General features: G+C 56.1%; 2 protein-coding genes across 5 annotated transcripts in view; one reads left to right on the forward strand and one right to left on the reverse strand.

Moving 5' to 3' along the window:
- PAK4 (p21 (RAC1) activated kinase 4) overlaps positions 1-16,552 on the forward strand; it is a 34,865-nt gene extending 18,313 nt beyond the window's left edge. For 3 of the 4 annotated variants that reach the window (XM_081962227.1, XM_081962228.1, XM_081962229.1), the window contains exons 2-9: positions 3,776-3,999; positions 7,672-8,352; positions 9,630-10,109; positions 10,868-11,001; positions 11,654-11,780; positions 12,701-12,826; positions 13,453-13,587; positions 14,065-16,552. In XM_081962227.1, coding sequence (XP_081818353.1) covers positions 3,796-3,999; positions 7,672-8,352; positions 9,630-10,109; positions 10,868-11,001; positions 11,654-11,780; positions 12,701-12,826; positions 13,453-13,587; positions 14,065-14,220 — 2,043 coding nt within the window. In that variant the 5' untranslated portion in view covers positions 3,776-3,795 and the 3' untranslated portion in view covers positions 14,221-16,552. The remainder of the gene's footprint in view (positions 1-3,775; positions 4,000-7,671; positions 8,353-9,629; positions 10,110-10,867; positions 11,002-11,653; positions 11,781-12,700; positions 12,827-13,452; positions 13,588-14,064) is intronic. The other variant, XM_081962230.1, reaches the window with a different exon arrangement.
- A 2,413-nt stretch (positions 16,553-18,965) lies between these two features.
- On the reverse strand, positions 18,966-19,907 carry SYCN (syncollin). Its single transcript, XM_081961484.1, has one exon. The coding sequence runs from the start codon at positions 19,882-19,884 to the stop codon at positions 19,477-19,479; it is 408 nt and encodes a 135-aa protein (XP_081817610.1). The 5' UTR covers positions 19,885-19,907; the 3' UTR covers positions 18,966-19,476.
- Between the last annotated feature and the right edge of the window lie 8,080 nt (positions 19,908-27,987).

A 27,987-nucleotide genomic window follows, 5' to 3' on the forward strand; every position in this document is an offset into this window, starting at 1 on the left:
CCCGCTGTGAGGGAGCCGAGCCGGAGGAGGTTCCTTGGAAGGCCTTCTGTCGCCTTGGTGGAGGGAGCCAGCGTGATCGTGGACAGCTTGTCGTTTTTCCTTTGACGAGATAAATGCCCAATTACTAGCAGCAAAGAAAGGGCTCTTGATCCAGCTTCTCTGCTTCCGGATGCTCTTCTTCCTAGAAGCTGCCCAGAGCTGCTTTGGGGAGGGAGGGAGGGAGACAGGCGGTGTCTAAATTTAATAAGCAAACAAAAGCGCTTGCAAGAGAGCTGAGGCATCTGAAGGTGGCAGGATCGGAGGCCCATTGATGAGGTTTTGTTTCCGGCCTGGCCTGTTAATTTTATCTAATTTTTCGAATGTTAGTGTTATATTAATTTGGTTTGTTTCTTGGATTGTTTCTAATTTTCTTTTAAGTTTTGTAATATGTGTTTCTTAATGCTGTCCTTTGGGAGAAGGGCGGCATATAAATCCAATGAAACAAGCAAAACAGACCTTGGAGTGGCTCCTTCCCTCCCCGTCTGACGAGAGCAGGTGACACGGAGCGAAGGAAACCTAGTTGCTTCTTGGGCTCTTCACGTGCACCCTGCTCTCCAGATGTGGAGGAGTCCAGATGTGGCTTTGCTTTGGACGTTGGTGAATGGTCATTCCCAGGAGTTCTGCACGCACCTCGCTCAGCCTCTCATTTACGCCTTTCAGGGCTCTCCGTGGCCGCTTCCACCATACGGCTCAGCAACTGAAGAAGGTGGGCTTCCGATGCGCCTGTGGGGCTGGATTTGCTCCTGGGGTCCTCAGTTGTGAGTCTGCCACAAATCAGGAGCATCGGTCAGCTCATTCCTGTATAAAACGTTTTGGCCAAAACAAGCCAGGAACTTGGGAAGCTTCTGTTTCCTTGCTCCTCTTCCAAAATCCCCTCCCCCCTCTTGCAGTGGAAAAGTCGGTGCTTCTCAGGTTGCCTGGAGAGTTTATGGGCAGAGTCCGAGCACAGAAGCCCCCTCCACACAGCCCATCTCTTCATCATCGCGCTCTGATTCCTTCCCAAAGGCAGCCAGTGGTGGAGGTCAGGCCGGCGGGAGGTCTGGGCCTGCCCCGGAGGTCCCTGGAGCCACAGAGCAAGAGCGCCGGGGCAGCGGAAGTGATGGGCCTGCCGATCCAGGGCTTCCAGCTGTGAATCAAGAGGCCCTTCGGCTGAGAAGGAAGCAGGCTTGAACATTTGCAGATCATCTTCCGTTCCCTTCTTAAGCTTTGGGCAGCTGCAGAACCCGAATCACAGCAGCCCCGAGGAATCCGCTCGCCCAGGCCCAAAGTCCGGTTAATGCTGCGCTGGCCCTCCGCTCTCAGCTGCTCCCTCTGAGAGAAGCAAGCGGCACAAGGGCCTCCAACACAGTCGAGGTGGGGCCACCGGTTGAGGAAGGCAGCGCTGTGCAGGGACCTCCCTAGGCGGCTCTTGCTTAGAAGGTCCCTTTGAAATGGGAGCTTGAGTTCCAGCACTTTCCAGCCGAAGTGGTTTGATTCAAAAAGACCCCTGCAGTTCCCACTCGATGGATGCTCCTTCCTTGGGAAATGGCGGACTGGATTTTGGCCCAGGAGCGCCAGGCTCTGCGTCGCCTTGGGGGGCTCCTCATCTTCTTTTGCAGTTACGCTGAGCAGAAAACTTCCTCTTTTCCACACACAGCTGTGATCAAATAAATGGATTTGTATCTCTGCATGGAAGTCGGGTGTTTTAGGTTGCGGTTGGAAGGGAAAATGTCAACCGATGCAGCTGGGTCCCGGTTGCGTGTTGCTCAGTCGTTTCTTTTGGGATCCATTGTGCTGCAAAACTGACCTCCCGGGAAGCTCCTTGTGCTGGCTGCCCTTCCAGCTTTGGGCTGAGCAATTGGAGAAGACTCGCCTCGGCCCCCAAAGCCCCACTGGGGTACTCTAAGGAGTGGGGGAGAACCATTTGCACACCCCTCCCTTCCATCTGCTTTAAGGGTGGGCAGTGTAGGGACAGGATTCCCCTTCCAGAACTGGGAACGTTGTTAGTAGGCTGGTTTAGACAAAGTCCGTTTGATTTGCACACTCACAATTCAGGCTAAGACGAGACTGGGCAACCATTTGTCTGAAAGGGTAGAGGGTCTCCTGCTTGAGCAGGGGATTGGGCTAGAAGACCTCCAAGGTCCCTTCCAACTCTGTTGTTCTGTTCTGACTCCACTGTATAGACTATTTAGGCATACAGCCCCTTTACTACCTGTGGACTTCAGCTCCCAGGATGCCCAGCCAGCAGAGGGTAGGCTGTGCAGGGGGTGGGCAGGTTTGTTTTTTGCAGCCAAAGGAAGGGCCTTTAGAAGAGGAGGGTCTTAGCTTGTGGCCCTCGGACCGGGCCGAGATTTTCCTCTGGCATTGCAGGTGTGCTTGTGCCGTGTGGCACCCTTTAGCCTCTTGCTAAGCCCAGGAGGCTCCGGGAGCTGCATTTGACCTGTCAGAGGAAGAGGCAGGAAAGGAAGAGAGGCCCACTGAGGCAATAACGCCTGGCAGCCTTTTGGATTAGCAGTCTAGATTCCTTTGGGTTCCCCTTCCACTCACAGGTAGGCCGTCTTAAGGAGATCAACGGGAGAGAAGTGCCGTGGCCAGAATCCTCCATTTCTCACTCACTTCTTCCTTCTGTACCTTCCCTGGTCCAAATGGGCCTGGGGCTACTTAACATGAACTCTTTGGACCCAGCTTTTGTTTTTTTGCTATCCAGGTTTTTTCTCTAATGCTAATTTTACGCTTCCTGAGAAACCTAATTTTCTAAATCTCCGCCTAATCTTCCTCCGCCCTGACAGAAATGGCGACAGGATTCACTGCTGCTCTTTTCTGAATGGCTGCCTCCTTTGCCTTCCCCATCTTGGTCAAGGGAGGCCTGCTGGCCCAGTTCGGCAAGCGGAAGGGGGTGGGGATGCTTTGCTGACGAAAGGACCGGTCCAACCGGATTGGTGAGGCACACTGCAGAGTGCTGAGTCTCTGCAGCTGATCCTGGGAACGCCTTTGGGATCCCCAGGGCTGGGACCTGGATGAGATCAACTCATGACTCCCCGAGAGGAGGAAGCCACCAGACCCCCTCCCCCCCCCCCAACTCTTTGTCCCGTTTGGAGCATGGACCATTCAGGTGGAAGCAGTTTCTCAGGGGAGCAAGGGGGACGAGGCAGGCTGTGGGGGCCAGAGGAGGAGGAGGAAAATGCATGTGCTCTGGGGATGGAGGGATGGAGGTGGGCGTCCGTGCGTTGCTGGCTTTCTCTGGCGTTACTGACCTGGGAAAACAGAGTCATAAAAGTGGAGCAGCCGTAGCTCCTCCAGCAGCATAAAACATGCCTGTAGCCCTTATTCGCCGCCCCTCTTTCAAGCAGCCTCCCCTGATCTGAGCTTCTCCGCTTCTCCATTCCCAACTCAGTCCAGCCCCCCAGAGGAAGCTGCTAAGGCTGAGGGTCAATCTGCACTCTGTGGAGAGCCCCGCAGGGCGGATGAGGGAAGGCTGCTCAGCTCTGCCTTTTGCGGGGGTTCCTCCGGAGGTCTGAATTTGCCTCCCATTGATGCTGTACCTCAACCCTATGCCACCCCTGGCAGCAGGGAGAGAGCATTGGCCTCTCCTCCTGAAAGGGGGTCTCCCATGCTGCTGGCATGCTCACTATGAAGCCCCAAACCTTAGGGGGCGACCCTTGTGGGAACACGGGGTGGGGAGCTGCTGATTTATAAGAAAATTCACTCCATTAAGATTTTTTTTTTAAAAAAGACCCTCCTCCCCTCTTTCTTCTAGGTCTGCTAGACAGCCTCACCATGTTCACCAAAAGGAAGAAGCGCATCGAGATCTCGTCCCCCTCCAACTTCGAACACCGGGTCCACACAGGCTACGACCAGCAGGAGCAGAAGTTCACGGGGCTGCCCAGGCAATGGCAGGGCATCATCGAGGAGTCGGCCAAGCGGCCAAAGCCACTGGTGGACCCCGTGTACATCACGGCCGTCCAGCCCGGCTCCCAGAAGGTTGGTGGCCCCTGCGTTGGGCTCTCGGATGGCCCCTGACGGTGGAGATGGAAGGCCGGTGCTTAGAGGAGAGACGTTGGGGCTCAGAGAAGGTTTTGTGATGTCCCCAAGGTGGCTGGGCCTCCTGTGTTTTTTTCCTCTCGAAGTCGTTTCGCTTCTCATCCAAGAAGCTTCTTCAGTTCGGGCTGGATGGTGGGGGAACTGAAGAAGCTTCTTGGATGAGAAGCGAAACGACTTCGAGAGGACAAACAGAGACAGTCCAGGTGAGTCCCTTTGGGACAACCATCACCTGGGTGGCTGAGAATCTCCAGAGACCTTCAGCGGATGCGGTCGGTTCAAGGCTGAGACTTCCTTAGCTTTACTGGGTCTTGTGGGGGGAACTAGAGTCCCAGACCTTGAGTTCCTGGCATGTATTGTGAGAACAGAGAGAGGCTGGAGGAAGCTTCCTTTGTTCAGGCGGGGTTCCCGAGAGTCCGAATTCAGCTTTCACAAGCAGTGAGAGAGGGTCTGTCATGCAGCAAAGGCCCCCTTCTCCAGGGCCTGCATCTTTTCAAAACGCACTCTGCAGCTCTGACGTGAGGCATGCCCAGCTGACAAGATTTGGATCTTGGCACAGCAGCCGTGCCAGGGTGCCCACTCTTGAGCTGGCCCCGGAGACCCAGGCTGTGGCTATTCAGAGTTGGCCATGAGGCTCAGCTCATGAATGGTTGTAAGTCAAGGACCCCCTGTAGCCACCCCTCTGTCCTCCCCTGGATATCTCCTCTTTGCCACGTGGAGAGGCTTCCTTGAGCATAAAGAGCCTGGCAAGGCGTGGCAGAGAATGGGTGTCATTTGCCTGAGGGTCTGGCCAAATAATTTGGGGGGCCAGGTGCATCTGTGAGCAGCAGGTATATCAGTTTCCGGCTTCCAGCCAGCTGTGGGGCCCAAAGAGGAGCTAATGTGTAATTTCGGGGAGGCAAACAGACCTCAGTTTCAGCCTTGATTGAAAAACATGCATTTTGCCAAATCGTTCCCACGTTCAAATCGGAAGGAGGTCAGGCGGCCATGCCCCCCTGCCAGCTGGTGCTGGGCTCTGCCAAGGAAGCGTGGCTGCAGAGGGGAAAGCCAGGGGCCAGGATCGGTCTTCCCAAGCCCCTGGCCTCCATCTTGCAGGCGCCTGTGTTGCCCCAGGCCAGGCGTGGAAGGCAAGGCCAGCCCTGAGGGGAGGGGAGACGGCTTCTGGGTTTCAGCCTCGCTGCGGTCGCTCCTTCCACGGCACCAGAGAGAGACTCAACGGGGGACCGGAAAGTTGGCCGAGAGCGGCTGTCCCGGTCCTGGCCATGTAGCGATTCCTCCGTCCCAAAAGGAAGGCTGCGGTGGCAGGAAACCTCCGGGCCAGAGAGGCCTTTGTGGGGGAGGAGGGATCTCTCCCCAACTACAGAAGACCCCCCCCCACCCCCCACCCCAAGCACGGGGCCTGCCACTTCCCTGGGCAGGGAGCCTTGCATAGAGCCGGAGACCGGGGTTTGGGGGAAGTGGCCCAAAAGAGGGTCTCTTGGGGAAATCAGGCCGGCTCGCCCCTGCTCTCGGGGGGGGGGGGGGGGGGGCTGGAGCATTTTGCAGGGCTGGGTTGTTTCTGTTGGAGGCAGAATGGGTTCTCCGTGAGGGCGAGGGCGGGGAGGGGTCCCTTGGGAGGGAATGTCTTAGCAACATACTTTCTAAGGAGACGCTTCGGAAATTCATTTGGAGCCGCAAGTGGGGTTTGCTGGCCGTTTCCTTGCAAAGCGGGGAGTTTGTGCTAGCGGCTGTTGCTGGGCGAAGGCCCCCCCCCTTTCCCTGTTTGCTCTTTCAGGTCCTTCCAGGCAGGGAAGGGGCTTCCTTGAGGGTCGCTGGCCTTTTTGCACAAGGTGGCCAAGAGAAGCGCAGAGTCTCCGTCCAAGGGTGGCTCTGCAGGGCAGATGCCTCATGGCAGGGCTGGGCGGGGGAGGAGGGCCTGTGACTCTCAGCTCCCCCGAGGCCTGGACCCGGCCCCCTTCCTCCCGTGACTGGCGGGGGGGGGGCAGGAGTGCTCATTTGCCCCCCTGCTCTGTCCAGGCTCCACTTAGGGTTCCTCAGCTTAGAGCAGTTCTCACTTAGGGACTGTTGGAAGTTATGGCAGCCCTGAACAAAGGGACTAATGGCCACTTTTCACTCAGCATCCCCTCGGTCAGGGAATCAAGATTCAGATGCTTAGCGACTGGCTCATACTTATGACGGTTGCCGTCTCCTGGGATCACGTTATCCCCCTTTGCGACCTTCTCAACAGCAAGGTCAGAGGGGGAGCCTGGTTCACTTAACGACTGTCCTAGCAGCTGCAGTGATTCACTTAATAACTGTGGCAAGAAAGATCGTAAAATGGGACACTTAACCGTCTTACTTAAGAGAAGAAATTTGGGGCTCAGTTGTGGTCATAAGTCAAGGACTCCCTGTATCCCTGTCCAGAATTTGGCCGACTCGTTCTCAGCTGCCCTGGTTTCCTTTTCCTGCTGGGCTTCACCTACACGTGCGTCCACAGCTGGCCTCTCGGAAGCTCTTTCCAGCTGCCTTGGGGGCGTCGGAACTGGGCAGGAGACTTCTCGCCCTGGAAGTCTCCATTGTGGAGCTCTGCATGGTGTGGGCTGCGGCTCAAGAGCAGCTCTCGACCGTTGGGGACTCATCCAGCCCACCCAGGCTGAGGGGGGAGGGAGGGAGAGGGCAGCACTCCTACTTTCACCACTCCTTCTGTGTGTTTACTTCTGCAAGAAAGGCGATTAAGCCTTCGGTTATTTTCCCTGGCCTCCATTTCTGGGAGGAGCAGCCACTTCTGCCCTTCTAGAGTAGGGGGTCTCCAAACTGGGCTACTTTCAGACTCCAGGGCTTCAGCTCCCAGCTGTGCCGGCTGAGGAATTCTGGGAGCTGGTCCACAAGTCTTAAAGTGGCCCAGGTTGGAGAGCAAACTAGCATCCTGGGGATGAGACGAGATAGAGCCTTCCTCGCCAGCTGGGGTCAGGGGGTCTGTAACGATTTGCTTAGGGAAGCATTTGAGGGGGCCCTGCCCCACCTGGGACGGAGAGACCGGTGGAAAGGCCTGATTTGGCAGATTCTCTCTTCTGAAACATTTCAGAGACTGCAAAGATCTGATCCGTTTTAGATCAGGAGCATCTGGCTTGCTTGGGGGGGGGGGGGGGCTCAGAAGACGACCTCCCCACTTACAGCTGTCTGGAATTCCCAGGCTGAGTAGCTGGGTTTTTGTTGGCTGAAAATCGGGGAGTCCCTGGGCGACCTGGGGGCCGCGGGGGGGGGGGCGGGGAGGTTGGTGTAAAGCTGTCTTTCAGTCCCTGCCTTCCACATCCAGCATTCCTGTCATTCATCATTATCAGCATTCATATATATATTTGTAAAAGGTGACTCAGTGCGGATGGCGAAAGCGAGCAAATAGCTCTGGGATGCTCCTCCTCCTCCTCCTCCTCCTCCTCCTCCTCCCAGTGTTCCCCTCCTCCGCGCCTGCTGCCATGTGCTTCTTCTGCCAAAGCTGAAATTGTCTCTGGCCGTCGTCAAACATCCATCAAGCACCTTATTATATTTTATGTTGCTTACTTTATTTTCTTTTCTGTTTGTGTGTCCTCTTCCCCCCCCCCGCCCCGCCTGCTCCATGTTCCCTTCCATGCGCGTAAGACCATCGTGCGCGGAAATAAAGCTGCCAAGGACGGTTCCCTGGCCTGGCTGCTCGATGAGTTTGAGAACATGTCGGTGTCGCGCTCCAACTCGCTGCGCAGGGACAGCCCTCCTTTCCCAGCCCGGCACGACCAGTTTTACCAGGAGAACGGCCTGGGAGAGGCGCTGGGCAGGCCCCGCCACCACCACCAGCCCCCCCCACACACGGAAGAGGACGGCAGGGGCAGCAGGAGCAGAGACCCCAAGGAGCGGAACCGCCACAGGCCCAAGAACGATGTGGAATGGGGCTGGGACGACAGAACTGCCACGCCACACTCCCGTGGACACGAGCCTCACCACAAGCTGCTCCAGCAGTCAGGCCACCCCCGGCCCTCTGAGCACCCAAAGCCCTTGCCGGAACACGGAACACACCGGGGGCCTGAGCGGGAGAGGAAGAGGGAGCCCCCCGCTGAGCGCGTGGTCAAGAGGGAGCGGACGGAGGGGCCTGACAAGAGACCCAAGTCCACCTACACTGGCCAGCCCAGCCCACAGTCCCCCCGGGAAAAGCGGCCCCTCTCTGGGCCCAATATCCGGACCCCGAACATCCCCGTCTCGGAAGGGGTGATGAAGACCGCACAGCAAACGGGACGGCCTTTTAACACCTACCCACGAGCAGACACCGATCTTGTCCGGGGCACTCAGGTAAAACTTCCCAGGGCATCTCGGCGCTTGGGGCCCTGGTGGGTCTGGCCAGCCTGGATGGATCCGCTGGAGATGCTGTTCTTGGGATGCCTGAGCTCCTCCGCCCTAAGAAAGCCCACGTTTCACCTCTCTTAAGGCACCGTCTCAGTGCAGCCTAGCTGGTTGGCCAGGGGGTGAGCTCCGAGCGCCTCCTCTGCGTCAGGAGGACCACCTGGTGGCCAGAGCAGAGCCCGCTCCTCCTCTTTGCTCCGTTCTGCTCCTCTCCTGGCTCCTCTTCTCTCCTTCCTCTGCTTCCTCAGGGCTTCTCCCTCGCCTGCCGGCCTCCCATCAGCCGCAGCCAGGGGCTTCCTTCCTGCAGCCTCCTGCCTTTCCTTCCTTGCTTCCGCTAACCGGAGTCCCTCCTGTGTCGTCCATCTGGCCCTCTGCTTGGTCTCCGCTTGGTCTCCTCTCCTGTATGTTCACGCGAATAACCGTCTGCTGCCACTTTCAGCTTCTCTGTCTTTCTTGGTAGAAACTCTGCAGCTGCGCAACGGCCCCTCGTGTTCTTGTGGAAGTCCATCAACCTGCTTTGCCTTCTGCCTCCGACTCTTTCCTCTGCCTTCTCTTACTAGAGGACCAGAAATTAGACGTCAAACTCAGTTTACACGCAAGCAGGGCTCCGTCCCCGGTTGCAGTCCTTCCCGCTGATCCCCGAGGAAGCCCTGCTCCCTGGCCCTCCCTCTCGCTCTCCCGGCTGTCTCAGGGAGGATGCAGGAAGCAGAGCGAGAGGAGCACTGGTTTGGCCCTTGCTGTGGCTCGTCCTTTGGAAGGGCCCGGCCCTCGGTGTAGCTAAATGGACTCCCCAAGGCCACTGAAAAGGGGTTTTTACAATTTGACAAGCAGGCTTTTTAGGAGACTCTGCCTGACCCCGAGGGAGGGATAAGGCTGGGGGCGGGGGACTAAGCAGCACAGAGCTGGGCTGTCCCCAACCTCTTTATGGCCGCAAGAAGAGAACACGCAGGTGACGCTCTGTAGCAGAGCTCTCCAACAGTGGCAACCTCATGACAGCAGAGAGCACATCAGAGCTGCTGGGGAATTCTGGGAGTTGATGTCCACAAGACATGAAGTTGCCACTGCTGGAGAGCCCTGCTAGCCACCTGCCCAAAGACGGCCCCTTCGCTTTGCCACTCCAAGCCCTTCATGCCAAGGGGTTTGTCCTGGGGCTGGGAGACTCTTTTGCTCCTTCCTCTGCCCGGTGGGGGCTCTGCAGTCAGGATGGCTTTTCCTTCTCTTTCCAGGCAGAGCATCGGCCCGGGAAAGGCCCAGAGGCAGCCTCCAATGGCCCCACGAGTGGGAACAGCGGCCCCTCCGGGGTCCCCCCTTTGGGCCCAGCCAGGTCCAGAAACCTAGAGCCCTCGACCCCGGGACTCTCCCAACACGCTTCGGACCCCCACCTGACCCACCTGCCGTCTCCGCTGGCCCCCCAGCCTCCGCAACCCCCTGCCCAGCAGCCTCCGGCCCCCACTGCCCCGGCCCCTCGGCAGCCCTGCTCCCCCCAGCGGGAGCCCCAGCGGGTCTCCCACGAACAGTTCCGGGCTGCCTTGCAGATGGTGGTAGACCCCGGAGACCCCCGGAGCTATCTGGACAACTTCATCAAGATCGGGGAGGGCTCCACGGGCATCGTCTGCATCGCCACCGTCAAGAGCTCCGGGAAGCTGGTGGCCGTCAAGAAGATGGACCTGCGCAAGCAGCAGAGGAGGGAGCTGCTCTTCAACGAGGTGAGTTGGACCTCCCGCGTTTCTTCCCTTGAATGCCTTTTGCTCCTCACCCAAGAAGCTTCTTCGGTTCTGACTGGATGGTGGGGGGAACCCTTAAGCCCAAAATGGTGGAAACTCTACCATTCAGTCAGAGTGGAAGAAGCTTCTTGGATGAGGAGCGAAAGGTCTTCGGAGAAAAAGCACCTTTGAGGCAGCCATGGCCTGGAGGGCTCAGAACCTCCGGAGGGATGAATTCAAGTGGATGAAATTCTTTATTTGGCCGTGTGTGGTCAGGCACACAAGGAATCTGGCCCCAGAAGCTCTGGGTGGGCATGCAAAGCAGCAGAGGAGCAGTAATAAGGATAGCAATTGGGGGGGGGAGTAGAGAAGATGGGAAGGATAATAATAATAATAGTAATAATAGTAATAATAGTAATAATAGTAATAATAGTAATAATAATAGTAATAATAAAAATGTCCTTGGAGATAAGACGGTGAGGATGACCTGTTCAGCAGAGGGATGAAAGACGGCCATGTGCCTCCCCCTGCAGCAGCGTCCTGAGGGAGGGGAGCAGTTGGGAGTTGAGTCCAGGATGTGAGGGGTCTGCAGAGGGTCTGTGGGCTCTGCCCACTCTAGGGAGCCGCAGGGGAGTTTAGGTTACACCTCCCACCTGGAGCAGCTTCCCATTGGAGGCACCGCAGCCCCCCGCCCCCCCACCCCGGAGCGTGATGCCTTTGTCCTCCTCCCCTTCCAACCTGCCTTTCCCCTCCCCCCAAAGGTGGTGATTATGAGGGACTACCAGCAGGAGAACGTGGTGGAGATGTACAACAGCTACCTGGTGGGCGATGAGCTCTGGGTGGTGATGGAGTTCCTGGAGGGGGGCGCTTTGACCGACATCGTCACCCACACCAGGTAAGAGGGGGGGGCTGCTCCCCTCCCTTGGGGGAGATGAGCCGCACAGGGACCCTCAGGGGCTCTCCGTCTCTGCGCGTACGACAGACCCCGCTGGGCGGCCGCTCTGAGCATCGGCCACTTCCTTCCAGGCCAAGAACCAAGGCAGAAGGATAAGTGCCCACTAATATTCTCCTAATTCAGGTAGTTCTCGACTTACAACAGTTCATTTAGTGACTGTCCAAAGGTACAAAGGCACTGAAAAAAAGTGTATTTTTCAAAGTGACAACATTTATGACGGTCGCAGAGTCACATGGTCCCCTTTGAGACCTTCTGACAAGCAAAGTCCGTGGGGAAGGCAGGTTCACTTAACAGCTGCAGTGATTCATGGAACAGCTGTGGCAAGAAAGAGCGTAAAATGGGGCAAGTCTCACTTATCAACAGAAACCCTGGGCTCAGTTGTGGTCGTAAAGGAAGGCCTGTATATTCATCAGTATTCAAAAGGGGGACAAAATGAGTTGCTGTTTTAATGCACCTTCTTTTAATGTCTCCTTTTGTGTTTTTTCTCGGTGTCTTTAAAACACTTTTTAGCACTTTGCATTTTAACCTTTTTGAACAAAATAAAAACAGAGAAAAAAACCCGGGAGGATCATTCTTTTCTTCTTGCTTGAAGGATGAACGAAGAACAGATTGCCGCTGTCTGCCTCTCCGTGCTGAAGGCTCTTTCCGTGCTCCATGCTCAGGGCGTCATCCACCGGGACATCAAGAGCGACTCCATCCTGCTCACCCATGACGGACGGGTGAGTGGCCAGCAAGCCCCCCCCCCTCTTCCCCCTCCCTCGCCTCTGGCTCCCCAAACCCCTCGGCCTTTCAGCAGCCCCGATGCCCTGAAATGGTGCCTGCAAATCCTAGGGAGAAAATCCCGGGGCCTTAGAGAAGGCCTCACCCCACCCGTGGACTTCATATCGCAGAATTCCCCGGCCAGAAAATCTGGGAGTTGAAGTCCAGAGGTCTTAAAAGTGCCACGGTTGGAAACCTCTGCTGTAGAATCTCTGAAACATTCATAGCGCGGAGATTGGCCTGATGGCTGAGCCGTCTAAGGTTGGGAAGCGAAAGTCCAAGCTCCGTCCGTCCGTGTGTGTGTGTGTGTGTGTGTGTGTGTGTGCCTATAGTGTGCAGGTATTTGAGGCTCAGGAATCAAAATGAAGCTAAAGAAGCAGCTGCCAAGGTCAAAAGGCTGAAGCTGCATCTTAAGGAGGAGGAATCGCTGGTCTCCCTCCTGAAGAAAATCCCCTGCTTTTATCCAGGCCTGGAAAATAACCCTTCCTGGGGGGGGAGGAAGTGGAGATTATCCACACTCGGCCTGTTGGGATGAAATTCACTCCATTTGGGTAGAATTTGCATACACCAATTTTTTATTTATTTGCACACACACAGACACAGAGCAATTTGTTGTCCTTGACTTACAACAGTTCATTTAGAGACCATCCAAAGTTACAGGGGCATTGAAAAAATGTGTGACCAGTTTTCACATTTACAAGAAGTGGAAGGCTTCCTGTGTTACGGCTTTTTTGTTTTTCTCCTCTTGATCTTTAAATGAAGTATGTAAGAAATAGAGCCTAGGGGGAGGGGGGAAGTTTCTGAAGCTCTGGGAGTCAGGCATTCAGTGGGTCTGCAGAGACCCCACCCTCACTGCCCCCTCGCCCTGCCTTCCCTACAGGTCAAACTCTCCGACTTCGGATTCTGTGCGCAAGTCAACAAGGAGGTGCCCAGGCGCAAGTCGCTGGTAGGGACCCCGTACTGGATGGCCCCGGAGCTCATCTCTCGGTTGCCCTACGGGCCAGAGGTGAGTAGGGTGGGAGGCCCCACAGAGACCCCCTCCTCTCTGGGAGGCTTCTGCGCCTACTGCTCTATCTGTCGCTCTGCCTCTGTCTCCCTCCCTCCCGCCCGCCCGCCTAAGTCCCTAAGCTAGGCGTGGCTTAGGGGTCCATTTCTGGAGGGGAGCCCCAGATTCTGCCGGTTTCCCCAGAAAATCTTAAGAGCCAGAGACTAAAATGTTTCTCTCTCAGATCCTAAAGCTTGAGATCCATTGAGTGTTTCTGCATGGCTGCCCTCCTTCCTACTCCCACCTCCCTGCAGCTTTGGCACAGCTGGGTCCTTTGGTCAGTGGGGTGTGGAGGAGGTGGACTTTCAGATAAGAGGGTCCTTGAATGTCTCTCTCTCACCAATGGGCTTCTTTTTAATTTCTGCCTCAGTTGCTCAACCTGCACGCTGTAAAATCCATTTGAAAAAGAGAATTCTTGCTGCTTGAGAGAGAAGAGAGCCCCCTCCCTCCCTCCCTCCCTCCCTCCCTCCCTCCCTCCCTCCGCTATGCCTGGACAATGAAGTTGACCAGACGGTCCATAAGCCAGACTGGAGGGATTCAGCTGCCAGTCCTCCCTTGACCCCCCCCCCCCCGCTCTGTGGTTGCAGGTGGACATCTGGTCCCTGGGGGTGATGGTGATCGAGATGGTGGATGGGGAGCCTCCCTATTTCAATGAGCCCCCCCTGAAGGCCATGAAGATGATCCGAGACAACCTGCCCCCCAAACTGAAAAACCTGCACAAGGTAAGGCCCCCTCTGGCCCCCTGAGTGAGAGGGTGGCTTCTGGAGGGTTCCCTGCCCGCTCCCCATCCCCATTACCATGTCCTTGGTGGCTGGGGCGCATCACGCATTAGCCAAGGGTAGCTTCTGCTGCCAGCTGTTGTTCGGGTCATTTAATTGGCCTCCTGACCGGCCGGCCTCTCCCCCTCTTGGCTGTGTCCCTCCTGCTCACTGAGGTCAGATCCACCTTCCGGTTCGGGGGGGGGACGGGACACCTATGGGGACTTTATGACCTGGGGGCTTTAACTCCCAGAATTCCTGAACCAGCCATAGTTGCCCAGCCCTGTGCCAGGCGGTTTCTAGATCAGGAGCTGGTATGAGGCCACCCAATTCGTGGGCAGAGAAAGTGGGTCAGTCCGGTGTTGGGGAAGGGGCTTCCTGGAGGCTCCCCAAGGCCCCCCCCCCCCTTGGCTCAGGCCTCTCTGCTCTTTCTCCCTGCAGGTCTCGCCTTCCTTGAAGGGCTTCCTGGACCGCTTGCTGGTCAGAGACCCGGCCCAAAGAGCCACGGCCAACGAGCTCCTGAAGCACCCCTTTGTGGGCAAAGCCGGGGCCCCCTCCTGCATCGTGCCCCTCATGCGGCAGAACCGGATGAGATGAAGAGCCGGGTGGGGAAAGACCCATCATCTCCAGCCTGTCCCACCAAGCAGGGAGACCTGCGCGCAAGGAGGGGGCTTTGGGACCCCCTCCAAGCCCTGCTTCCTGGGGAGGGAGTCCCCCCAGTGAGTGTGGGCGGGAGGAGTTCAGCCAGCCGTCGGGACCCTTCCTCAAGGACTCCTCTTGGCCCCAGAATGGACGCTTGGACCCACCTCTAGCAGGGCTGCTCTGCAGCACCACATTGTACTACTGAATTGAGGAGGGGCTTGGGGGGGGGCACTGGGGCTGAAGAAAGGCAGCAACGTTTCTCTTGTCAGTCTCCTAAATCCTGGCGGGGGAAGGGCAGGCAGTGGCTCTTTGGCATTGCAGGAAGGTTTTCTTCCCTCTCGGGGAGGCCCAGAGCAAGTGGGGCCCTGGCCAAAGGCACCCGGGGGTGGGAGAGCTGCCCCCCCCCCACAGAAGCCCCTCTCCCCTCCTTCAGAGCGGAGGGGGAGCAGAGCCACCCGGCAGCCCCTGTGGGGGGTCACCAAAACAGGAAGCCCCCTTGTGCCCGGATGCTCTTCCTCATCGTGAAGGAAGGGGCTGCAGTATTTTAGGGGGTCCCAAATCTCCGGTAGTGAGAGGGGGCTCCAGAGGACCTGAAAGTTGGGGAGGCAACAGTGGCAGCCTAGGGTCCAGAGGGGGCCGTGCTTCAGAGCCAGGCTTGTCATGGGCACCGAGAGGCTGAGAGTGGCACTCCTGGCACTGCAGAGTCTCTCGGGCTCAGATGGGGGGCATTCCAACGTGGATCTGAACCGTGGCCTTCCTGCCACCTGTCCTGCCCTGTGGGACTCTTGGGAGAGGAGAAGGCTCTGGGCGGAAACAGGCCCTGCTGACCGAAAAGGGGGGTGGGTATGGCTGTCCCTTCACCCCAGAGCTGAGTGCAAAATGCAGCCCCCCTCCTCAGCAGGTGGCCTTGCACCTTGGGAGCCTGGCAAGGAGGCCTGGCAGCAGGGAAGGCCAAAGTGCCCACTCTGGGCCTGGCTGAGGAGGGGGAGGGGCTCTTAGGGGTCTGAGCTGTGTTGCCTGGCCCTGTTTCGAGGGGGGAAAGGGGGTGCCGTTGCCCCTCCCACCACCGCTCTTCCTTGCATGCTTCTCTGCATGCAGACAATGTTGGGGAGGGGTTTGCTTCTCCTTCTCCGTAGCTGCTTGGGGGTTTCTTGCCTGCCTGGACGTAGAGTCCCCCCGGGTGCCCCTCCTGCATCCCCTTTGAGGTGGGTGTCCCCAAAGGTCCTCCCACCCTCCGCTCAGGTGCCCAGGATTTGCCCTGCTGCCCTTCAGAAACCGCCCCTCGTCCCCCCTTGCCCTCTTTTTGCAAAGTGGGTTCGGCTCACTGCATGCATCCCCCCAGTTGCATGTGGGAATGTGTGTGTGTGTGTGTGTGTGCCCCACTTCTCCAGCCAGAGCACCTCTGGAGCCAGCTGGCGTGGTTAGAAAGGCCCCTCCCTGCCTGACTCCGGCCTCGCCTGCTTCCTCTCTGCCCCCCATCCTCTGGCCGGCTCCCAGCCTGGCTTTTCTGGCAGGGGGGCTCCAGTCAGCCCCCCCAGGGAGTTGAAGGGTGTTAAATGGGTCTTTGGTGCTAGCATTCCTGACTTAAGGACAGTCCAGATATATTATCTCGGATTCCCCCTCCATCTCCAGGGCCTGTCCCAGTATTCTGGCCCTGCCAGGGGTCTGCAGGGGGCTCGGCTGCCCCCTTTTCATGCCAACCGTTCCCTTTCCTCCGCTGGGGAGGTCCGGTTGCTGCCTTTTCTTCAGGCACCCTTTTTAAATCTACTTTCCTTTTGAAGCCCCCCAAGGATGGCATCGGTTTCCCTGCAGGGAGGAAGACTGAAGATCCCAGTTGAAGCGGCCAATCCAGGGAGGGGGAGATTCCTGGGGTGACCACCCTCTGCCCCCTTCTGCTTCCATACCCCTCCTTGCCACAACACTACATTTTCCCTTCCTTTTCTGAAATAAAGGACTGGAATTTTAAACCGGAGGCTGGGAGGGGGGGCTTAGAAGGCCCCCTCCCCACCTTCCCCATCTCCTAGTTGCTTGAAGAATTTTATAACTGGAGGCCTCGAGCAGAAACGTTTCCCCCTCTCTACAAGGATGACTACTGATTCATTTTGTGGGGTTTTGTTACTTTTTTAAAAAGAAATTATTTATATTGGGTTTTATTTTCTTTTTTTCTCCCCCTTTGGTAATTCAACGGTATTTGTGTTGAAATGATTTTTTTAAATTGCTTTGGGGAAAAAACCTGCTGTGTTCCATTCTAGTAAGTTTAGGTCTTGTATAAAAAGTCTGGATTTTGTGTCAAAGTGTGGTGGCTGTGAGCCTTCCCCCCCCCCTCCCCCAAATACAGCACTAAAACTAAACTAGGTTTGAGCGAGATGCTCAACAGGGACCTTCAACCCTTAAAGAAGAAGAGGAGGGGGCTTCATCTTTCATGCCCTCATTTAACAAAAAATCTTGCCGGCCCATTGAAGAAAAAGCTACAGAAGCAGCAAAATCCCAGGCTTTCTCTTCCTGGAGGGATTTTAAATTTCATCACCTGTGGAATAAGCATCATAAGTGGAGAATACATGGGTGGAGGCATCGTCCAGTGGGCCTCTTGACCAGTCTGAGCCAGCCCTCTTCTGCTTCAACGCCCCACAAGCCAAGAAGACCCGGGCTTCCTCCTTTAGCAGGAGCCCCGAAAGGAGCCTGGCAACGGGCGAGGTGGTCGCTGGCAGCAGCTCCTCCTGGCTGACGGCGTCACTCCAGCCCCGGCCGGGAGGGTGAGGCTGGGCAAGAAACACCGGAGCTGACTGGGCAGCATCCTCCACACCACCGGACAAAGCAGGGTTGCGGGGGTTGCATGGCCTCCCAGCTGCCAGCCTACCTCGCTGGGCTGTTGTAGCGGGGAGGAGGGGTTGCTCCTTGAGCTCTTGAATAGACAGGAACTGAGAAAACCTGAATAAGGAACATCTGAGCTTCTAACTAAATGCAGCTTAGTTCGTTCGGTTCAGGCAAAGTATTTGTGGAGGGAAGAATCCAATGGCTTCTTAAAGCAGGGGCCCTCAAACTTTTGGAACGGAGGGGGGGTCAATTCACAGTCCCTCACACTGGGGGGGAGGTGGTCATGTGACTGGGTGGGTGCCCCACCCCCCGATGATCAGGTTCTTCAGCCAAAATGCAATTGTGATCAGTTGCATTGATTTGGGGAACCTATTTCTGCCTTGGTGCCGTTGCCTTCCCTGAGCATTCAGCCATCTGCATCCTTCCTGGTTCTGGTTCTGCCCTTTTGGGTTGAACGACCCCTCGTGTGAGCTTCTGCACGGAGCCCCTTGGATGAAGCATCTCTGGGCCAGCCAGGAACAGAGGCACCTTCCAGGCCAGGGAGGTTATCTCGGCCTGCCAGGGCTGAATTCGGGAATTCCTCCGGGGAAAGGGAGCTGCTCTGGGCCCTTTGTCATTGCCTCTCTTGTTGGCCCTGCCAGCTCTGAGGTGGAGGAGGAAGACTGTAATTTTCCTAATTAATTGGCAATCATAATCCTTACGTGTTTGCATTCTGCGTCTCTTAGGCCTCCCCGTCACTAGTAATTAGCGTAGCGCTTTCTTGTTGATTTCCTCTGGGACGAGGAGAAAATGGCACTGGCGCTAATCCCCCTTTTCTTTGAGAACGAAGTCCTTGGCGGTTTTCTACGCAGAAGGAACGCCAGTTGACTGCAGAGGGGCTTCCTCCGCTCACTAACCCACCCTTCCTCCTATTGTGTGCAGCCGGCCAGTCTAGCCAGTGGGTCATTGGGAGCTCTCCCCACATTCAAAGGGCGGGGGGAGAGACCCTCTGACACTCCGGGGTCTGCCTTCCTCTCTGGCCCAGGCATGAAGGCTCGGCAGACCCCGGCATGGCATCTGAGCCGGGCCACCTGGAAAGCTGCTGGAGCTTCAGTTGTGGGCATATAATATCACCAGTGTTTTGGATAATGTTACCTTGTAGGGTAATGAAACATCTGCAAGTAAAGAAGGGAACTGGGAGGGTTAGTTCAGGGGGGGGGGGGCTTTTGTCTGGACTACCTGGCAAAGCTGACAGCATGGTTCCAGGTGGGTGGTTGCAAGACTGGGGGAGGAGTTCTTTGACTGGAGGGGAGCCTAAGGGGTGGATCACCTGAACACCCCCCTCCCAAGGATGAATCTTCTTTATGCTGTTTAAAAGTGGAGGCAAAAGATTCTTTGATTTGCCTTGAGATCCCATTTGAAGTTCCAGGCAGAAAGAGGGCTGGGCTCCATTGGGCCGACTCAGGCAGGCCCAGCTAGCAGCAAGATCCCCGGGAGACCCTCCCTCTCCACCCATGCACAGCTCTCTGCGCTACCCGCATCCCCATTAACTGCTTGGTGAGATTGGACAGAGCTGGGAGGCTCAGCCCTTAAGCATCACTCGGTTTGTGACCTTGCCATTCAAGCAGCCGCTGTGTCCGATTCCCCTGGTTTCTAGTAAATGGGTTGAGAGCTTCCATCTGGAATCCCTCCCCCCAATTTATGGCTTTTTCCTGTGCGAGGTTTGTGTGTCCCCGCCCTGTCTGTGCTCAAGGGGGCAGCTTCATCCAAGGCAATGGATACATTTGGTGGTCCCCCATTTTGGCTGAGATTGCAGAGCAAAGAGCATCCTACCTACCCTCGGGTCTCTACTAAAAATGCCCCCCCCCCACATCTGCTGACCTTGAATTGCAAGAACACCCCACACGTTTTTAAGAGTCACGTTGCTTTGCTTTTAATGAGGTTTCGGAGGCGCCACCATAAAGGCCGAGCCGGACGGGAGGGCCGCCTGCCCCTAGAGGGTCTTGGGGAGAGAGCAGCCTTTGAAGGCGGGAGGGAGGAGAACAAAGGGCTGCGTGGAAGATCTTCAGGCGGCCGCTGGAACAAAAACGACTCTTTCGCGCAAGGAGACCAACCTGCGGCGCTCAAAGGGGAGGCGGAGAAGCCGATCAAAGGCTCTTGCCGGCGCTCTTGCGGAGGCCGCGGGAGACAACTTCTCTCTCTGCCTTATCTGGGTGCTCCGTTCACAGGAGGGCCGGGCCGGTTCCGGGCTGCGCGTACTTCTGCCTCTCGGGGGGCTGCCAAGTTGAGCCGCTGCCGCTGTTGCTATGAGAGGCGGGCAGGAGAGAGGATCTGGGGCCTTGAGATGCGGGAGGGGCCTCTGGGGGTCACTTGAGCGAGGATGGGCAGGACGGTGGCGGCTCCCTCCTTGGCTCCGACTCAGTTGCACTTGCAGTAGTAAGCGGAGATGGAGTTGTCCCAGTCGCCGAAGAGGCCTCTCTTGAACTCCTGCAGGCGTGGGTAGGCTCCGGCTTTGAATTTCCGCGTGTTGCCACCCTTGCCCTTCCTGTACCAGACGGTCAGCTCGCAGCGTTGGCCCACCACCAGCGAGGAGACCTTGTTGTTGAAAGCCGTGGGCATGTACGGCTGGTCTTCGCCCGCCAAGGCCATCAGGAGGCTCCCGCTGCAGCAGAGGTCGTAGTAGGGGCTGTCATCCGTGTACATCTGGGCACAGACCTTGGTGCCGTTGGGGTTCGGGTTCTTGAGCTCGGTGGGGGCCGGGCACTGGGCCTGGCCGGTGGCGAAGAGCAGCGGGAGGAGGAGGAGGGTGCTGAGCAAAGCCTTCATCTTGCCAGAGTGTCTGGTCCTTGGGCCAGAGGATGGCTTTATAGAGCTGCACCCCTCTGGGCATTGCCGGCTCAAGGTCAGCCCAGGGAATGCAGGCCCAGCTCCAAGGTCGCAGCAGGGAAGAGGCCAGCTGGATGCCCAGCTTCAAAGGCAGCCGCGGTGGCTCAGGGAAATATGCCAGATGCCAAGGCGTATCTCATGCCAACTTCCCATGCTTGCTTTGCAGTCTCTCCTGGGCCCTTCGGAGAGGCCAAACAGATCTACCGATGCTGGCTTCCCTGGTGGAGGTGGTGGGTCCGAGCGTCCCCGTGCAGCTGGACCCTTTCTCCTTTGGCGATCTGGATTGCATGAATGGCCATTGGCTGCCCTCTCCCTGCCAAGCTGGCAGGAGGGAAGCATCTGGTTCTCTTCCAGTACCAACCTTATCTTCCCAGCTGGGAACTTTCCTCCCCTTCTCTCAGCTGCTGACTCTCCCAGGGCCCAGCTGCGGCTTTCCCCTGGCAGGCAGAGGGTCCCACCACCCTCAGCATCCCCCACATCCCATCTTGAAACTCATGAGGGGGGGGGGGTGTCATTTGCAACCCAGATTCTCTGGGCTCCTCCTGCAACTAGTCAAGCTCCCCTGCGCAGGCTGTGGGTTGCAGAGAAGAGGGTGGGCGGGCTTGCATGGCTACGTCTGCAGGCTCAGCACCCCAGTGCCCGGTCCCCTTTGCTCCGCTTCTCCCCACGGGCACCCGAGCAGAGGCTCCCTTGGGGAAAGCAGCGCCAGCGGGGAAGCCGCGCTTTGCTTGCGTTGCCCTCCAGCCCCCTCCCCTCCCGTCCCCACACGTCTCTTGGCTCGCCATCTGACTTGGGCTACGTCCCGCGAGAGGCCAGGGTGGGTTTCCACGGGTGGGCAGAGGGGAAGGGAGCCGGGTGCGCTCGGGGGCTTTGGGCAGCACCCAATGGGGCTGTGGGCAGGGAGGATGGACGGAGTAGTCGAGAAGGGAAGGTCAGCCAGGCGGGAGCCACCTTCTTGGAGCAAAGTCCGGAAGGTTGGAAGCCTCGCGAGGCTGGGGAAGAAAAGCGGCGCTTCTTCGCCACGAGGAGCAGGAAAAGCCGAAGCCCCTCACCCCAAAACAACCCAACGAGCCAAATATTCGGAACGGTGAGTGACAGGGAGGCGTGGCCGGGCTCCCGCTTCGCCCCGCCTCTCTTCATCGTGATAGGCTTACGGCCCCTCACTGGCCGAACTTTCAACGGCGCTTGCCCCGCCTTCTTTTTTGCGTCCTTTTTCATCCCGGCCTCCCTCCCGCACCTTTCCTAATATGCATGCGGGCCCCAGAATCCTTTGCGGCCACCGATTCGGTAAAATACCATGAGAGAAGCGGGTAATTTCTCCCCAAATCATCTCAAGAGGTGACGCGCATCTAAAACGTCGTCGAGAGGCTTCTCTTGCTTCCTCAATCCGTTATCTGGGCAGGCTCCCTCTCACGTGAGAAAGCGTCCAGCAGGAGGGCGGCGGTGCCGGCAAAATGGTTCTCTAGCTTTGCGCAGTGGCAGTATCGTAGCCGATGAGGTTTATCCGAGGCGCGATTATTGCTAATTGAAAACTTTTCCCAATACCCCGCCATGACGACTTGAAATATAGTCGGCAATGGCAATTTTTGACGGTCTCTACGGAGACTGAATATTCTTGGTTGCAAAAAATAGGAAAGATCGGTGGTTGAGGCCTAGTCGCTTCCGCAGAGGATGGCAACGAATTGTTGTCTTCGTTGCTGTTTACGTGTCCGCGTGTCGCCATCCGCTCCATTCCGACCTGCTTTTGGAACCCGAGCAGAAGCGTGAAAGCTGCTCTGGAATCCCTGCTGTCCGTCCCCAGCCTCGCACGTGGGAAGTGGCCTTGTGGGTTTCAGCTCCCAGAATTCCTCTGCTGCTTTTAGCCACTCAACTGGACACTGGAGTTCGTTGTTTCCTTGCAGACGTTTCATTATCCAACTAGGTAATACCATCAGTGCGAGAAGGGGGGGGTTAGGAGGAGGACTGTGGGGACCTTAATGTTCTCTGGAGTAGACATTTCATTACCAAACTAGCTAACATCATCAGTGTTAGGTTAAATCCCCCTCGCTTGTGCTCCCTTCTAGCACTGATGATGTTACCTACTTTGGTAATGAAATGTTTGCAAAAAAGCAGTCGAGCTCAGAGAGCACCAAGGACCCCAAAGTTCACTACGGAGCTGCAAATCATCTGTTGACAGAAAGGAACAGCAGACCTGGGTTTTTATTTTTTTTATTTAATTTAGTATATTTGCGGCCCATTTGTGGGCACAATGGAGAAGAGCATTGGGTGGATAAAACGCCCCCCCCCACCCCGTGGCAGTCGTGGTTGGCATTACAGGGGGGGCTTTGGGTTGCAAACAGATGCAGAAGCTTGTAAATATTGGGCCTGCTTTGCAAGGGGGGAAGCTAATAGATTTTTTGTTTGTGCCTGACAAGCTTCAGTTCCTCCATTGGAAGCTGCTGCTCAGTAAGGCAGAGTCACAAATTACCTTTATTGCCAGGAACAGAAAAACACGAGAGCTTTGCGGGACTGCAAAGAATGGAAGCAACCTGCAGGACTGCTGGAGAGAGCTTTCATTATCTCCCCCCAATGTTTTGTGATTTGCAGGATGTTTTCCCCTCCCTCGAGGGCTGCCCCAGCAGCCTTGTGCCCAGCCTTTTCTGCTGCTTTTCTTCAGCTTCGGTCCTGGCTGGATGTTTTCCACTCTTCAGGGCTTGAGCCATCACGAAGAGCATCGGAGCGAGCAAAGCAGCCAGAAGGGAAGGGACTGTTGGATCTGCAGCCTGTGAACCACTGTTGGGTGGAAATGTTTCCCGCCCGGCTTTAAAGTCCGAAGGGTTTGGGAGCAGCTTGCAAGAGGGAAATGCCAGCTTTCGTGTGTTAAACCCAAAATGCAGAACAAGAGGGAAACAGCAGGCAATGCCCTCTGGAGCCGCTCAGTCTTGGCAACTTTTAAGACGGGGGGGGCTTCAGCCCTCAGAGTTCCCCAGCCCACCTCCAAGTTCATTAGCCTGCTGGCTGGGGAAATCTGGGAGCTGGACTCCACCCATCTTCATGCTCCCATGGCTGAGAAAATGTTGGGATAGTCGATTTTTCTACCTTTCCTTTAATAAGTCTCTTTGGTGCTTTCACTTCTCAGCTGGCGGTGAGACTGAAAAGGAGAAGGAAGGGTTGGACCAAAAGCTCCTGCAGCAGCAGCAGGACTCTTGGACCCATGTTGCCCGGCTCTCCCACCACATCCTTGTGGCCTCCAAAGGGCAGGTGGGCCCAGGAATACTGGGTGGTTCCTTTCCACGGGATGTGTCCCGCTCTCCCCAGCCAAAAGTAAACCTCGGTGCAAATCCCACAACGGGTTTTTGACTGACGTGGGAAAAGGGCTATTTTTAAAAGACCGTCTACCACATGGGAAGCCAGGTTTTTTTAAAGTATGTGCTAAAACAGATCACAGGACGGCAGGAAAAAGCCACCCGCTCTCTTTCTCAGGAGTAAGTCCTGTTGAATGCAGGCAGTCGTACTGACCACTGATTCATAGTTATGACGGTTGCAATGTTCCAGGGTCACATGATCTGCTTCTGCTACCTTCTGACAAACTCAACGGAGAAGCCAAATTCACTTAACAACTGTGGCTAGAAAAGTCATAAAACAGGACAAGTAAGTGAGGCACTTAACACAATCCTCACTTAGCATAGATTTGGGGCTCAATTGGGGTTGTAAGTGGAGAGCTGCCTGTATTTTGCATTTCTCTTTGGCTGGATCTGCAGCTGTTTCCTTTGTTGCTTCCCCTTAGGCAAAGAGACGTGTTCCCAGCTCCCAAGTGGGGCTCAGAAGCCCCCCCCCCCACCTTCCACTTTCCCCCCTATTCGCCTAATCCTGAGTATTTTGACAGCAGATGGGGAAGACTTATTTTATTTAAGAAAAAAAGTGAAGGTGTTTAATTGAATTACATATATGTGTGTGTGGGGGGGGGGGGGAGAAATTATTACTAATGCCATCAATGCATCATTAGCTCCTGAGTGATTAATGCTGGTATTAAGTGAAAATAATTCTCGACAGCCTTTCCTTGCGGGTAGAATTTGCAGCTGTTGGGCAGAAATGAAACCAGAGATGTTGCCAGATCGGGAATCTTGTGGCTTGTTGGCGGAAAGATGGCCCTTTGCCAGGAGATCCCTAGAGGGATGGAGAGTGGAGAACCACCGATGGATGCCACGGGTGGATTGAAAGCGAGCAGTTGCAGTGCAACAGAAGGAAGGGGAAGGGAAGGAAGGAAGGAAGGAAGGAAGGAAGGAAGGAAGGAAGGAAGGAAGGAAGGAAGGAAGGAAGGAAGGAGAAGGCTCCAGAGGGCAGTCAAAAAAGTCAAGATGGCAGCTTTGCTAGTTGAACCTGAAACACTCCCAGAGAGCTCCTTTGCCAGTGGTGGGCAGCTGCTCCAGGCCTGGTAGGTAAGATGCCATGGTGGGTTTCAGCCAAGCCATCTGGAGCCCTCCAACCAGTTCAAAACTTGTGGACTTCAACTCCCAGAATTCCCTAGCCAGTGTCCCCCCCACTGCTTAGTGGGGCTGATGGGAGCTGTAGTGCTAACCCAGTCAAGGAGGAGAAGGAGGGAGGCTGTTTGGAGGCGGCTTTTCGTAGCGAAGAGAAAGGGGTTCTCAGATCTTGGGGGAGGGGGGGGCTGTGCTGGGCCTGGCCTTGCTGGCCAGAGTTAGTACTGGGGAGGGGGGCTTGCAGGGGCCAGCCTGACCTTATAAGCTCCACATCTGGAGGGTTTGGTTTGGGCTTAGCAGGTTGTGCTTTGGTATAGTTTACAAATCCAGCTGTTGGAGGCCTGTTTAGGAAACCAGATTTTGTTCTCCTGTCTGGAGGGGCCAAGAGATTGTGACTGGTAGTTCTAGTTGGACTTGCTACTTCGTTAGGCTTCTGAAATATTTCCTAGCTCCCAATCATGTCCCCAAGGCAGGAGCTGAGGGTCCCTCCCCCCTCTCCCTATTTTCCTTCCTCCTTCCCTGCCCCCTTCCCTCCCTGGTTTTAGTACACCACAAAAAATGAGTTGCTAATTCGGTTGGCATGGTATAAAATTTAATAAATAGCATTGGATTGTCTATAAAAATAGAAAATAACATAAATTATCATTTCAATGGCAACATACAGTCATTTTCTTTGGTCTAGCAGCCAAATTCTTGGCACCTCATAGAAGACAGCTCTTCCCTTTTAAGTGGGCCTGATCCTCAGAGCAGCCCCTCCAGATTCCCTGGGTGCGGAGTCTGGATCCAACCCAGCTGCTGACTTCTCCAGAATAATTCCCTCCGCACGGCTGGGGCCTCCAACAGAGGTCAGCCTTGCTTGGGAGGTGAGCTCCCTTTTGAAATTATTTTGAAATTCTAACCGTTCTGGGCAGAAGGGGAGGCATGAATAAATAACATTCTTATTTTAGGAATACGAGGCACTTTAAATAATGGGTGTCCCCCCCCCCCCAAATGGGTTCATTTCAGATCCAGGAAGATTAAAATAAATTACATAAATATAGCAGCCCTTTTACAACACTGGGTGATCACAGTTCAGCAAAGGTGCCGTTTCCACCAGGCTCCTGTGCGACAGACTCTCCTGCCAGGGGAGAAGAGCCAACATGGCGCCCCAGGATGCAGGGAAGGGTCGCCAGGAACCTTCCGCAGGAGCCGGTGAGCCTGGCATGCTTGGGAAAAGGCATCCCTTAGCCAACGTGGCTCTTTGGGGCAAGGAGAAGGACATAAATAAGACAAGTGACCCGTGAAAATCCTGCCTGGGAATCCAGAGCTCTGCTCCAGATCATGCTGGGGTGAAGGCTTCCTCCACCCTGGTGCCCTTCAGGCGCGTGGGACGACAGCTCCCATCATCCCCAGGGCATCTGCAGGTCACCCTGTGGAGGGAAGCCAGGGGAAGGCAGGACACTTTGCAGCTGCTGATCCTGATCCCGCTTCTTCTGAAGGCCGCTTGGTAGTAGAGGGACGTCATGTAGGGAGGAGTCGCGGGGCTTTGCGGCTGCTCTTCTGATCTGGGCAGCCTTGGCCTCTGCAGCATTCAGCCTAGGCGGGTGGTGGTACGCAGGTGGTGGCGGTGGTGGAAGTGGTGCCGGAGTTGGTGGATGTCCTTTTCCAGGAGACGCACAATGTTGAGGCCGACCGCTGCCTCCAGGCACTTGGGCGATTGCTGGAAGGAAGGAAAGGAGCAGAGACAATAAACCGTCTGTCCTTTCAGCCCAGGGACTGACTCGGGCTTCACATATGGATCTTGGCACAGAGGTTCGTTCCTACCGGTTCGGCTGAACTGCCTGGAACCGGCAGCAACTGAGGCCTTCCAGGCCCCCCAAACCGCTTCTGCGGGTGGGGCCATGGGCACCTCCATCTTGTTTTTTGCTTCTGCGGCTACGAATGAAGCGGCAGTCATGACTGCCGAGGCCACCCCTGGGCCCTTCCCACCTCAGGATGTAAGGTGATTGAACACACCTGTTAGAGGGACCCATTCCATGAGGCCAGGGCTTCCCAAACCTGGTAACACTTAAAACGTTTGGACTTCAACACCCAGAATTCCCCAACCAGGATGGGTGGACTTTGATTCCCACAATTCAAGCTGGCTGGGGAATTTTGGCAGTGGAAGTCCAGGAGTCTTAAAGTTGCCCTCCATGAGGCCACCAGTTTTTAAACTTGGCCACTTTAAGATGTGTGGAATTCAAATCCCAGAATTCCCCAGCCAGCATGAATTGTGGGACTTGAAGTCCACATACCCTGGCTGGGAGTTCTGGGTGCTGAAGTCCACAAGTCTTAAAAGTTATCAAGTTTGGAAAACATTGGATTAGACTCTAGGAGACTTGCACAATCCCCCCCCCCCCCAAAATGAAAGCAATTAAAGCCACATAGGCAGCTAGCCTGGAGTAACTGTAAAGCATAGAAATGCGATATGTAGTCCGTTCCTCACCTGGGCGCTGCTGGCATTGAATTTCTGGATCTCCTCCTTGAAGTGCTGGAGGGGGCTGGACTTCTGCGCGTGGGGGGCTTTGTTCCTGATCTGAAAAAAGAGAGGAAGGGGTGAGCCAGGGTTGCCTCTCCCCCTGGACCCCAGACGCGGGAGGGGAAGGGAGGGGCCCCTCTCTGCAGGGCAGGACTTACGCAGGTGCCTAGGGCCTCCTGGAGTGGATGCAGGAACTCCAAAATCTTGGACGCGTGTTTGGAGAAGGCAGGCTCACTGACATTCTGCAAAACAGGCACCACCAGGGCCAGCTCCGCCTCCACAGCCTCCATCTTCTCCCATTTCTTCCAAAAAAGACAACATTTTATTATTTTGGAATATTCCAAAAGGAACTTTGGGGGGCCACACAGCAGGAACGGGCAGGGTCTCCTCTTTCTCCAGATTTCTAACACCCTCCAAGGGCTGAGGCCAGGGAGGAGTGGCTGGACACCGTCTCATGGCCAGAGCTGGTCCAGAGCTCCCAAGTGGGGCCGGCCAGACCCTCCTCCAAAGACATTCCAGCTAATGCTGCCCCTTCCAGATGAGTCAATGGGCTCCAACATGCCCAAAGTGCCATCCAAAGTCAACTGGGAGACAAAAGGTCTTGCTTTCTTTTTACTCTTGGGACATGGACCGAAGAGATCCACAGAGAATCTCCCCCTCCTCCTCCTCCTCCTCCCCTCCCCAAAATCCTGGGCTGGGGGTGGGGCTGCACTGATGCCATCCTTCGTTGGCCCCTGTGCCCGGGGTGCCCTCCTCTCTCCTGCCCCTGGGCTGGAGCCTGGGCTGGCAGGAGCCACTTACATTTCTCAGGTGGTCCATCTTCACTTGGGGGAAGCGGAGGTGGGGGCTCGTGCAGTTTTTCCAGGGTTCTCCTCCTTTGAATATCTCGTCATCCTGGAGTTGGGAAGGAAAAGGGAGGCAGCATTGAAGGACCAGGAAGAGAGAAGAGGCCCTCCCAGGACTGTCCTGGAAGCTTCCTGCCGAGGCCTTCTCTCCTGGCCCCGGCTGGTATGGCTGCCACCCAGGCTCCAGACACTCCCAGGGCCGGCCCAGGGGACAGGATGCCAGAGGGAGCAGTCCCAATGG

Source organism: Natrix helvetica, assembly GCF_964273705.1.
Source record: "Natrix helvetica genome assembly, chromosome: 9".
In the NCBI taxonomy this organism is placed as follows: domain Eukaryota; kingdom Metazoa; phylum Chordata; class Lepidosauria; order Squamata; family Natricidae; genus Natrix; species Natrix helvetica.